This window comes from Lipotes vexillifer, unplaced genomic scaffold (assembly GCF_000442215.2).
Source record: "Lipotes vexillifer unplaced genomic scaffold, Lipotes_vexillifer_v1.1 scaffold518, whole genome shotgun sequence".
Classification (NCBI taxonomy): Eukaryota; Metazoa; Chordata; class Mammalia; order Artiodactyla; family Lipotidae; genus Lipotes; species Lipotes vexillifer.
Genome location: NW_006780945.1, coordinates 312,823 through 325,300, shown reverse-complemented (window position 1 = coordinate 325,300; position 12,478 = coordinate 312,823). Strand labels below are relative to the sequence as shown.

Sequence of the window (12,478 nt, the reverse complement as noted above, 5' to 3'; positions counted from 1 at the left end):
CAGCAGGAAGGGCTGGGGAAGCTTGGGCACTCGTGCTCTGGAAGCAGAGCCCTTCCAGGGAGTGAACAGTAGGTGACACAGTGTATTCTCCAGTGGGCCATGTCCTGGCCTCAGAAACCTGTGAAATACCCCAGACTCCCCCCCAACTATCAGAACCTGCAATGACAGGGACCTTTTCCCTTTCCACCGGCTTTCTGCTCTCCCCTGTTCTTCATGTATGGGAGCAGGTCTGGGTGCAGCAACAGGTATCTGTCCAATTGCAGAGCTTCCCAGAAAGCTTCCTGGAGCCTCTGCTCGTGGGCAGGAATGGGTCCTTCAGGCTCAGTTCTCACAATTTAAAAAAATGCACCTTGCCACCCTGCTGATGGACACTACTTAGAATTGATGGTTTCGAGTCTTTTCCTTTAATCTTTGTGGTTTTCAATCGCCAAAATCCCTGTCCATGTTACTTATCCCTTGATCAGCACCTTCTCCCATTTCTTCAGTGGTTGATAAAACATCAGACATCTCTCTAAGCCCCCCAATTGCAAACCTATCCCTCTCTCTCGTGACAGCCTCACCTACTTCATGAAGAAGGGGACTCACTATTGCATACATACGAACGAGTCACCTACATACAAACAAGTTCTGTTCGGAGAGTGTGTTCTAAGTCCAGTTTGTTTCGTAAGTCCAACGAAGTTAGCCTAGGTACCCAACTAAGACAATCAGCTATATAGTACTGTACTGTAATAGGTTTATAATACTTTTCACACAAATAATACATAAAAAACAAACAAAAAATAAAACATTTTTAATCTTACAGTACAGTACCTTGAAAAGTACAGTAGTACCAGCTACATCACCACTGCTTTTACACTTGCTTCCGGACATCCTGGGTTTGAAATAAAGATACTGTACTACTGTGCTCTATACAGTATTGTATGGTACAGTACACAAAAGCACAACCAATTGTAGAGGACGCACCCACGTGACAATGTACACCAGACACATAAACTAACTTACGTGATTGGACATGCAAGCGCATGTTCGCATCTTTGAAAGTTTGCAACTTGACGGTTTGTATGTAATGTCTTCAACTTTCCATCTTCAAACCTACAAACTTGGCCCCCACCACAATCCAGCTTCCACCTGCCTGGACTCCAGCCTCAAGTTGGCGAGGGCTCTCCTCCTGTGTCGGGTTGACCCTCCACCATCTGTGTTAAGGATTTGGATCCACCTCCAGTGCCTAAAAAGCAGTACCCCGCTCAGACCAGAGTCTCCTATCCACCATGTGGGGTTCTCCTTCCTGTCTGCAGCTTGCAGTCTCTCCACCCCTCCTCTGTCTCCCAACAGATCAGCCCTCTCCCCGAAGCTTTCTTTCCTATTCAGCCAGGACCCAAGGAGTCATAATCTAAAAGCTACTCTCTCATCGTAACCCTGCTTCTCTTGTCTTCCTGGCTTTCCGCCCAGCAGAACTCCAACCTGGATTCACACTCTGATCTGCCTGTGCAGTGTCCCCTCCCCCATGCTGCCCACTCCCCGGCCTGGCTGACAGCTGCTAGCCAGTGTCTTATTCCAGAGTAGAATGGTACACATTGTGCATCAGCTGGGCTCCCCACACCAGCCATTTCCTTGTCCTTGTCCAGCTTCCATCCTGCTCAACGGTGATTCCAGAGCGTCACCTCTTTCCTCAAGCCTCCTCTTCTCCCTGCCATACCTCTGAGAGAGGAGCTTCAACTTCCCATGCCCTCAACTACAAAGTCACCTCTGGCCAGAACTGTGAAGGGTCTGGGGTTTACCTTATGTTCAGGCTAACAGGTCAGCCTGCTACAGTTTTATGGACGCTGGCAGAAGAAACGAGACTACAGTGTCAGAGACAAAGGACATGATTACTCATGACACAGCAAGCAACACAGACTTCAAGAGAAGTCTTGCCCCTCCTTGTGCTTCAGACCCCACAAGGGTGAGGCAGAGGGACCTAGGAGGGGCCACACAACGGGTTTGCTGCACACTCAATGGGTCTGCAGCACAGCTGAGGAGCCCTGAGGAGAAAAAACAGAACATTCCACAGTGGGCTGCAAGCAAACCTGCCCTTGCCCTAGAGGAGGCATTAAAAATTATGCTGGGGGGCTTCCCTGGTGGCGCAGTGGTTGAGAGTCCGCCTGCCGATGCAGGGGACGCGGGTTCGTGCCCCAGTCCGGGAAGATCCCACATGCCGCGGAGCGGCTGGGCCCGTGAGCCATGGCCGCTGAGCCTGTGCGTCCGGAGCCTGTGCTCCGCAACGGGAGAGTCCACAACGGTGAGAGGCCCACGTACAGCAAAAAAAAAAAAAATGCTGGAATATGCTGGAAGTAAGAAAATCTGCCCTCTACTCCAGGTGGGGGTATTATCTGTATCTTCCAGGACTGTTTGTTATCTACTAACATTCTTGGAAAGAGTCTGGGACAATAGGCAGCTAGTGCCTCTGCTATCATGTGCAAAATATGCCCCACCCATTGCGGCCTCCCAACCTATTCATACCCATGCATCTTCACCTGCATCCCTGCAGGCTCTCCTCCAGGGAAAGCCGACCTCCCGCTGTGTGCTCCCACCTCTTCTGGTCTTGCTTTTGCAGCCATCTCCACCCTATCTACAGGGTCCTTATCCTGGCCTTTGAACATGCCCCCAAATATCTCATCCTGAAAAGCAAAGCAAAGCAAAACAAAGTCAAACAAAACCTCTGTTGAGCTGACACTCGTAGCTACCCTTTCCTTTTCATCCTTGTCCTTGGTGTGAAGTCCATGCTGTCACCATTTCTTTCTGGATCTGGTTTCTCTACCTACTTCACCACTGAAACTGTCCTCAGTGAGGCTACCAGGGCCTTCATCATTCCCAGTGGGACAATGGAGCAGACATTTTCCAGTTCTAGTCTAGAGGCTGTGTCTGCGTCTGCCTCTGAATTTGGGGAAAAAAAAAAAAAAAAAGGAGTCCGCCTCAGGGCTACTTTTAGGCTTTGTTAAATCCAACATCCAGCCACTCCCACGAGGTGGTTCCTGCTTCCTGCCTTTTTCCAATGTGAGTTATGCTTTCTTGTGTGGACCTGAAACAAGCAGACGGACAGATATTCCTCCAGCAAAAATGGTTTTATCTGACCTACTGTAGAGCACAGGGAACTATACTCAATATCTTGCAGTAATATCTTTTCCGATAATGGAAAAGAATCTGAAAAAGAATGGATATATAGATATTATCAATATGTACAATATATAACTGAATCACTTTGCTGCACACCTGAACCTCACCCAACATTGTAAATCAACTACACTTCAATTAAAAAAAAAAATTGGAATCAGCAGAGAATTGGAATTCAGGGTCTGCAACTATGGACCATGTGCAAGTCCCCCAGGGCAAGGGAAGGAGATGGCTTTTATAGAGGGGAAAAGGGAGTTGGGAGGGCTACTCCATGGCTTTTCATTGGCTGAGTCCTTGCCAGGAAGGAAGAGGAGTCTTTCTTCATCCTGTTGGGTTTTGCAGCCCTCGCAGAGGAGAGCTACCCTCTTCCGTCTCCCGGCTCTATTTAATTGAAGTTTCTGTTTATTAATTTTTTACGCCTGCTTCTTTGCTTGTCTAGTATATTTTTGTTGGAAACTGCACATTTTAGATAATGTAGCAACTCTGGGCACTGGTTCCCACCCCCACCTCCTGGCCCCAGGCTTATTGTTACTTGCTTGTTTGTTCAGTGACTGGCTGGTTTATTTTAGTGATGCCTCCCTCCTCACTCCCCTGAAGTGTTAAAGCTCTGTTGTTGCTCAGCAGGAGTGTGCAGTTCAGGGTCTGTCCACAGTCACCCTGGGACTGCACTGACTGGCTAGACTCTAATCCCCTCTTTCTGTTTCTTTCCCTGACCACACCCAGCTGTCAAGATCCATTAATTGACAGCTGTTGATCTATCGCTTACAAAAATGCCCTGGGACATAAATTGGTCTACAGCTCAGGCTCCTTTGAAGGAGTAGCTCCTGAGGTTGGTGTCTGCTGTTTCCCTCCCTGGTTCTCTCCTGCAAACTAGCTGGCTTACACTTTAGCCTGTATCTTCGTGGACTCTACCAGTCTCCTCCCAGTTGCCTTACGCTTTAGCCTGTATCTTCGTGGACTCTACCAATCATCTCCTCCCAGTTGCCTTTCGCCACGACCTCGTTTTTTGAGAGCATCCTTAGGCTTGAACCTTTTCACTCTCTGTTGCAAATGAAGTCAGTTCCTTTGGGAAGAGATTAGACCTGTCTGTTTTATAGCCTGCTTCTATCCCTGGGCAAAATCTCTGAGCCTGGACTCCAGCTGCGGGTGGGGACAGTGATGTGTTTCTCTCTGCCTGATACCCCTGTTTAGGAGTTGACCATGTGGCAGAAGAGCGGCAGTAGCCTCAGGTCTTCTCTGCTTGCCTCTCCTGGCATGGAACCACCACTTTATAGCCGGAGCAGGGATGACCAAGGTCCTAGTATCCTCAGTGACACAACGCCCGAGGTGGAGCCCCTGTTCCATGACTGGGGGCTGAGCAGAAGGGAGTCCCACCTCTGGGTTACACTTGCCCAGAACTTAGCCTCAGCAACAGGTAGCTGGGGCAGGATGAGAAATGCTGATGTATTGCTCCTCCCAGAAAGCAAGCCCTCTGACCAGGGACTGATGGGAGAGGGAGCCCTGTGCGCTTGGCTGTGCCAACCTAGAGTGGAGTTTTTGTCTCCACTGGGCTGAGAGTAGGGAGAGAGGGCGCAATTTTGGCTCAAAGACTCTTATCAACTTTTAGTAGATTTCCTTGAATAGATGTTTCTTCATTTGCCGTATATCCTTAAGACCGTTTCCAGATACTTCAAATGAATATCTTTTTATACTTTTCACCAGTTTCACTGCATAGTGGGTCTGTGGAGTTCCTTTGACTGTCATGCTGGAAGTTTATCCCCTGCAATGGTTTTTAACTTAATGTCGGCTTTTCTGTTGATATGTTATCTTACAGTTCTACTGTTTGAGTCAGGGAAATTTGAATACAAACTGGATATGTGGTGAATCTAAGGAACTGTTAAATTTTTTAGGTGTGATAACATTATTTTAAAGAGTTCTTACCTCTTAGTAATACATTCTGAAATATCTACAGATGAAACAATATGATGCATGGGATTTGCTTAAAATAATCAAGTGTGGGCTATAGGTGGGGAGGGGATGGGGACTACAGATGAAACAAGATTGGCTATGAGTTTATGTTATGTTGTATTAGTACTTATAGTAATTATTATTAATATGAGCTGCATAGTAGGAGTTCATAACACGATTCTTTCTACTTTTGTATATGTTTGAAATTTTCCATAATAAAAAGTTAATTTTTTTCTTTTGTCTACATGTGAAATATACTTCGTTAGATATCTTAGAAATATGTCATCAAGTTGAATTAAAATCTTGAGCATATATACATACGTTTCACCTAAGATTAAGTTTTACAGAACCGAGAGATCAAACTTCAAGTACTCTAGGTTCTGAAAGAATTTTTATAAGTATCTTTGTAAAAAAAATGTTTTTACTAAAATCAATTATTTTTCAGTATCTGAAATGGCATGAATTTAAGCAAGTTCCTAATCAAAATTTATCAGATGTTCTAATTGTGCATCAGAAGCTAGTTTTGTCATTTCAATCCAATCCATTTTTAGATGATTAATTATTTTATGAAAAAAAGCCATGATGAAAATTGTTCCAGTTGTATTTCAAGAATTTATAAGAAGACAGATTTATGCACTGAATTGAAGCTGAGTAGAAACTGAGCTTACAAAAAGAAAATACAGCTGATGACAAAATTTTGAATATCAGCTGGGATGTTCTGGATCAGTCAGAATATGGATTAGCATTTGTGATTCAAACAATTAGTGCCTAATGCTTTTCAAGATGTAAAACGTTTCTTTTTTTTACATTCTCTATAGACCTCTTAATGGGAAGTTATTTTTTTTTCAATCCCTTGAAAATGTCAGCTTCTTGAAAAAAATAAATGTTATTTTGTCAGAAATGAGAAACTAGTTTTGACAATAGATGATTTGCATATTTGTATGACAGTGCAGTTGATAAAATTTTGCACAATTATAATTGGTCTCGGTAACAATAGGAAACAAAAATGTTAAAATTATGAAACTTAAAGTGATTTCATCATTAATCTCAATTGTGCTTCCATAATATTGTATTTATTATAATGAATTAACTATTCCCCAAATAAATCACAGTGATTTATTATTTTTCTGTCTATGATGCTTAACACTGTTCACCTTGATTTTTTTTTTATTAGTTTGGGATCCAAATTGAATCCATTTGCTATCTTTTTTTAAAATATATTTATTTATTTTATTTATTTATTTTTGGCTGCATTGGGTCTTTGTTGCTGCATGTGGGCTTTCTCTAGTTATGGCGAGCGAGGGCTACTCTTCGTTGCGGTGCGCGGGCTTCTCATTGCGGTGGCTCCTCTTGTTGCGGAGCACGGGCTCTAGGCAAGCTGGCTTCAGTAGTTGTGTCTTGCAGGCTCAGTAGTTGCACCACACGGGCTTAGTTGCTCCGCAGCATGTGGGATCTTCTCGGCCCAGGGATCAAACCTGTGTCCCCTGCATTTGCAAGTGGGTTCTTAACCACTGTGCCGCGAGGGAAGCCCTGAAATACATATATTTGAGTATACAGTTCAATGGATTCTGAAATTGCATACGCTCATGTAACCCACACCCGATCAAAATGTAGACATTTCCATTATCCATCCAATCAATCTGCCGTTGCCTCTAGACACAACCACTATGCTGCTTTCGTTCAGTATAAATTAAGTTTAGATTGTTCTAAACACACGGTCAAAATCACACAGTCTGTATTCTTTGTGATTATGTGCATTAGCAGTTTGTTCCCTTATCTTGTAAGTGTTTATAATTCCATTGTATGAATATACCACACATTGTTTATCCATTCTCTTACTGATGGACATTGAGGTTGTTTCCAGTTTCTGGCTAATATGTACTATGAGTACATCCGCTATGAACATTGTTGTACCAGCCTTTTTGTGTGCATATTTTTATTTCTCTTGGGTCAATATCTAAAGGTGGAATTGCTGTGTCATAAGGAAGGTATATGTTTAGCCTTAGAAGAAAGGGCCTGACTTATTTCCAAAACAGGTTTGAATTTGTCTATTTCTCTTTTCAGTTTTGTCAGTTCTTTTTTTTTTTTTAATATTTATTTATTTATTTGGTTGTGCTGGGTCTTAGTTGTGGTGGGCGGGCTCCTTAGTTGTGGCATGTGAACTCTTAGTTGCGGCATGCGTGTGGGATCTAATTCCCTGACCAGGGATTGAACCCAGGCACCCTGCATTGGGAGCACAGAGTCTTATCCACTGCAACACCAGGGAAGTCCCCAGTTTTGTCAGTTCTTTTTTCATGTAGTTTGAAACTCTGTTATTTGATGCACTGTCTGTTTCTGATTATATTCCTTGTCCTGAGGTCTATTTTGTTTGGCATTAATATAGCCACTCCAGCTTTTTTATTATTCGTGTTTGCATGGTTAACTTTTTTCATTCTTTTAATATATCTTTGTTTTTATATTTAATGTGCATCTCTTATAAACACAAGACCACATATATGGTTGGTCTTGCTTTTTTATCCAGCCTGTCAATCTCTGTCTTTTAGAGTATTTAGTACATTTATCTGTAATATAATTATCGATATGATTGTGTTTATGCCCACTGTATCACTGTATGTTTTCTATTAGTTTCATGTATTCTTCATTCTTCTTTTTTTCTTTCCTATTCTATTTTATCTCCTCTATTGCCTTATTGGCTGTATTCTTTGGGTTATTTTGAAAATGGTTGTTCTAAGGTTTACAATATTCATCTTTAGTTTATCATAGTCTACTTTTAAATGACAGCATGCCATTTCACATATAATGTAGAAACCGTATACTTCCATTTCCCCTTCCCATCCTTTGTATTGGATGGGAACATTATTGTACATTTTTGTACAATACATTATTGTACAAAATTACATTTTTGTACATTTTACTTCTACGTGTGTTAAACACCCTATAGTTCATCACTGTTGTCTTTGCTTTAAATAATCATCTTTCAAAAACATTGAGCAATGAAATATTTACCCACGTGTTTATCATTTCCAGAATTCTTGCTGTCTTCTTGTAGATCCGAGTATCCATCTGGCGTCACTGGCCATGACTTTTTGAGCTGTGTGAGCTCTGGTTCATTCAGCTCCCCGATTCTTAGTAGTTGTTCTTTCTTTGGTGGTTTTCCTTTGCTTGGCTTTGTGTACTCTTGCACTATACTGGCTCAAATTAGTATTCACCAATAGACTCAGATTTCTGTGAAGATTTCTGACTCCTTCCTGCGCAAATCCTTGTCTCCAGTACGCTGACTTTTTTCGTCACTTTGGCTTCTCAAGGTATACCCCTATGAATGAGCAGCTTACAAGTCAGGAGAGTCTGAACTCTTAATCCCTCTGCTACACTGTTTCCATGGAAATTCTTTTTTTTTTTAATATATATTTATGCAACAGGATCTCTTTTAAAAAATTTATAATTTATTTATTTTATTTTATTTTTGGCTGCGTCGGGTCTTAGTTGCGGCACACAGGATCTTCGTTGAGGTGCAAGGGCTTCTCTCTAGTTGCAGCATGCGGGTTCCAGAGCATGTGGGCTCTGTAGTTTGCGGCACGCGGGCTCAGTAGTTGCGGTGCGTGGGCTTAGTTGCCCTGTGGCATGTGGGATCTTAGTTTCCTGACCAGGGATCGAACCTGCATCCCCTGCATTGGAAGGTGGATTCTTAACCACTGGACCACCAGGGAAGTCCCATCCGTGGAAATTCTTAATGCTAGCTAATACCATGGACTGAGGTATCCTTGAAATGGTGTATGATTATGGTGTGAATGTATGTCTGTGTTTTAGTGGATACACACCAAGTACATACTTCCTTTCCCTTTCTGTCTTATGATCTGTGTTTATTCTTTCCTATCTATCCAAATGTATATACAACTCAGAACAAAATATGTTCCCATTTATCTATACTCTAAATATCATTAAAAGCTATCAAAATACCATAGAGAATTTACAGTAATAATTTATGTTCATAGTGGGGGACACTTCAAAGTCTTCATGTGCAGCCCGAGTTCCTGGAGAAATTTAAATTGTGTCAAAGTTGCTTTACTAGTCTGTAAACTTTGTGGTATTCAAATTTGCTAACCTACTGTGTGATGTTCGGCATAAAGCAAATGCACTAGAAAATTCTCACTTGGGTTGTAGATGGACTTCAATTTTGTGTTTATATCTCTCAGTTGGAGAGATAAAGTGCCAGTTCCCACAGGAGCAGGGGTGGGAGCAACCCCTCTTCTTCCCTGTGGTTTTCTTTTAACACTAGCCACCCCTTAGTATACTTGTATTTAGTTGAGCATTACTATGGCACGTACACAGGTCCAAATGCAGGAACTGGTCCTTTGCGAATTCACAATTGAAATCTGCTCATCTGTAGAAAATACAGTCATTGGTAAAAGTGTCCATTACGTTTTGAATCCGCAAATCTGAAACCAATTTTTTCTTTTTTAAAAAAATTACTTATTTATTTTTGGCCGCATTGGGTCTTCATTTCTGCATGCGGGCTTTCTCTAGTTGTGGTGAGCGGGGGCTACCCTTCGTTGCAGTGCGTGGGCTTCTCATTGCGGTGGCTTCTCTTGTTGCGGAGTATGGGCTCTAGGCGTGCGGGCTTCAGTAGTTGTGGCACGTGGGCTCAGTAGTTGTGGCTCGCGGACTCTAGAGCGCAGGCTCAGTAGCTGTGGCACATGGGCTTAGTTGCTCCGCGGCATGTGCGATCTTCCCGGGCCAGGGATCAAACCCATGTCCCCTGCATTGGCAGGCAGATTCTTAACTGCAGTGCCACCAGGGAAGTCCTCAAACCAATTTTCTTAATGTAAAAACGAATCTCTTTCATCAACAAATGAACTGCTCTTGTGGGGATGCTGGTAATGGTGGAGGCTGTGCATGTGTAGGGGCAGCAGATCTATGGAAAATCCCTGTGCCTTCCTCCCAGTGTTACGGTGAGCCTAAAACTGCTCTAAAAAAATAAAGTCTTGGGAATTCCCTGAGGGTCCAGTGGTTAGAACTCTGTGCTTTCACTGCCATGGGCCCGGGTTCAATCCCTGGTCAGGGAATTAAGATCCCCCAAGGTGCATGGCATGGCCAAAAAAAAAAAAAAAGTCTTAAAAACAACCACACAAATCGATTCGGCTAATACTGAGTGGAAAACAATAAAATTCATATGTAATGGAAATTTGCCTTATACTCAGCTATCTAGAATCCAAACACCTGATTATTTTGCAGTTGTCAAGTAAACAGAGGGAAGGGTCTCCTTCCCACCATGGGAGCTGAAGGACAGTCAGTCCTCTCCCTGCCGGCTGGCAGCCAGAGCACAAGCACAGGTGGAGAAGCTTCTGCCCCCTGGATGCTCTACCTGGGCCAATTGGGAGATGCTGGGGTAAACATGGATTTCTTGTAAGTGATGCAGAAATTTACAAGGATTTCTTGTACATGATCAAAGCCCATTGGAGTTCTGGCAGATACCTGGTGGGAGTGACACAGTGGTGTTGTCCCCAGTGGACAGTTCCAGTGGCAAGATTGAAGTTGGACACAGGCTCAGCTCATGTGACAAGTCACATGACCACCTATTTGGACTTGACTTTATACCTGAGAGCACTGAGAGCTGGGCTCAAAAAAAGAGGACATAATTGAAATTGTGTGTGTGTGTACACAGGGATATATGGTGAGGGAAGTGCTAACCAGTGGCCTTCGGTTGGTACCTGGAACTGCACAGACCTGCCCCACCCTCCCGTCTGCTCTGGCTGAGTCCTCGTGGGGAACCTCACGTACTTGCACTTTCCCCAGAGCACAAGATCAGGCAAGGTCTCCTCTTTGCTGCTGGTCCCTGTCGACAGTCGCCCACCTCATCAAGACAAATCAAGTCCTCACTGCCTCCTTCCCCAGTGAGCCCTGGAGCTTAGATGTTCATGCCAAGCCTTGCCTGCTGGCCTCCCTGGCTGCTGCAATCGGGGAGAGAGAGGGGCAGGGATATGAGCTACAGCCACCATCCCCCTCCAAATCACTGGACTTGGCCCCCTCGGATTAGACAAGGAAGGAGAGAGGAATGCCAAGGCAGCAGATGCCTCTAGATACCTCCAAGGCAGACCCTCAAAAGGCAGTAGAGTGGGGTGCTCAAGAGGGTGGGTTGCAAAGCCCACAATCTCAGCTCCACTGTTTACTGACTGTGAGCTGGGACAAGTTCCTGAAGTCACTATGCCTCAGTTTCCTCATCTGTAACATGGGCATGATCATAGTACCAACTTCATAAGAATTGCTACTCTCATTAAATGTGCCTTCAACAGTTCCGGAAATGTAGGAAGCACTATATAGATGTTAGCTGTTTTAGCCCTGTGTAGACTGAAAAGTGACATGTCAGGGACAGACACTGGACTACGAGAAAGATGGGGCTCTTTTTGGTGAAATGTTGTATCTGCCCACGCTGCCAGGCATCCGATGGTGTGATAGGAGTGCTACACATGAAAGCCTGGTGTCACCAGGTGTGTTGCTGGCGGATATGCTGCAACAAGTCCTCCCACCCTCAACTGCCTTGAGTGTATGCACTCCTCCCAACAAGAGGTCAAGGCTGTTTCCCCACCCCTTAACTCTGGGCTGGCCTTGGACTTTCTTCAGCCACTAGAATGTGGCCAAAATGACAGTGTGTGCCTTCTGACAGTTGGCCGCAAGTGGCCTTATAGCTTCTGCTCCTGTGTTCTTGGAACCCTCTGCCACCACGTCCAGGAGCTCAGGCTAGCCCCCTGGAGAATGAGAGGCCTCACAGAGGAGGATGGAGGCTCCCAGCTAAGAACCAGACAGAAGTGTGAGGCCATCTTGGAGCATCCAGCTCCAGTGCAGCCTCTGGAGGCCTGCAGCTGCATGGGTGACCCCAGACCACAGGAGAAGGGAGCTGAGCCCAGCCCCAGTTGTTGATCCATAAAATCATGAGCAAATATGTGGTCATTTTTTTAAGCCTTCAGAATTTGGAAGACCTGGAGGACAGCTTCCCAGGGAGCTGGGTTGTTCTTAGGCCCTGTCTTTGGGGTGAAGCTGCTGCTGACATCTGGGGACCCCAGCAACAGTGGCACTTCCTCCCTCGGTTTCCATAGAGGGCTCATGCTGTGCTGTTTGTTCAGCCCTTGCCCACAAAAGTGGAAGTTTTCTTATCACATCTCAGATCCTAGACTCCCGGCCTGCTTGCTGAGGAAATGCTAAGTTCTCAGCAGCCCAGAGAGGGCGGCCAATTTAGGACGATTGCACAACCAGAGACGAAGCTGAACACCCCAGCTGCCATCACTGAAGTAGAAGGAGGGACGGGCGGGAGGGGAACTTTAACCAAATGGTTATGAGTCCTTTCATGGAGATTCTATTAGAACATTAAGAACAATGTTCTGGGACC

General features: G+C 44.4%; 1 protein-coding gene across 1 annotated transcript in view; it reads right to left on the bottom strand.

Annotated features, from left to right (window-relative positions):
* Window positions 1–12,478, bottom strand: part of ST6GALNAC1 (ST6 N-acetylgalactosaminide alpha-2,6-sialyltransferase 1) — a 35,898-nt gene that overhangs the window by 397 nt on the left and 23,023 nt on the right. Inside the window, 1 exon segment of the mRNA XM_007472409.1 lies at window positions 173–290. Coding sequence (XP_007472471.1) covers window positions 173–290 — 118 coding nt within the window.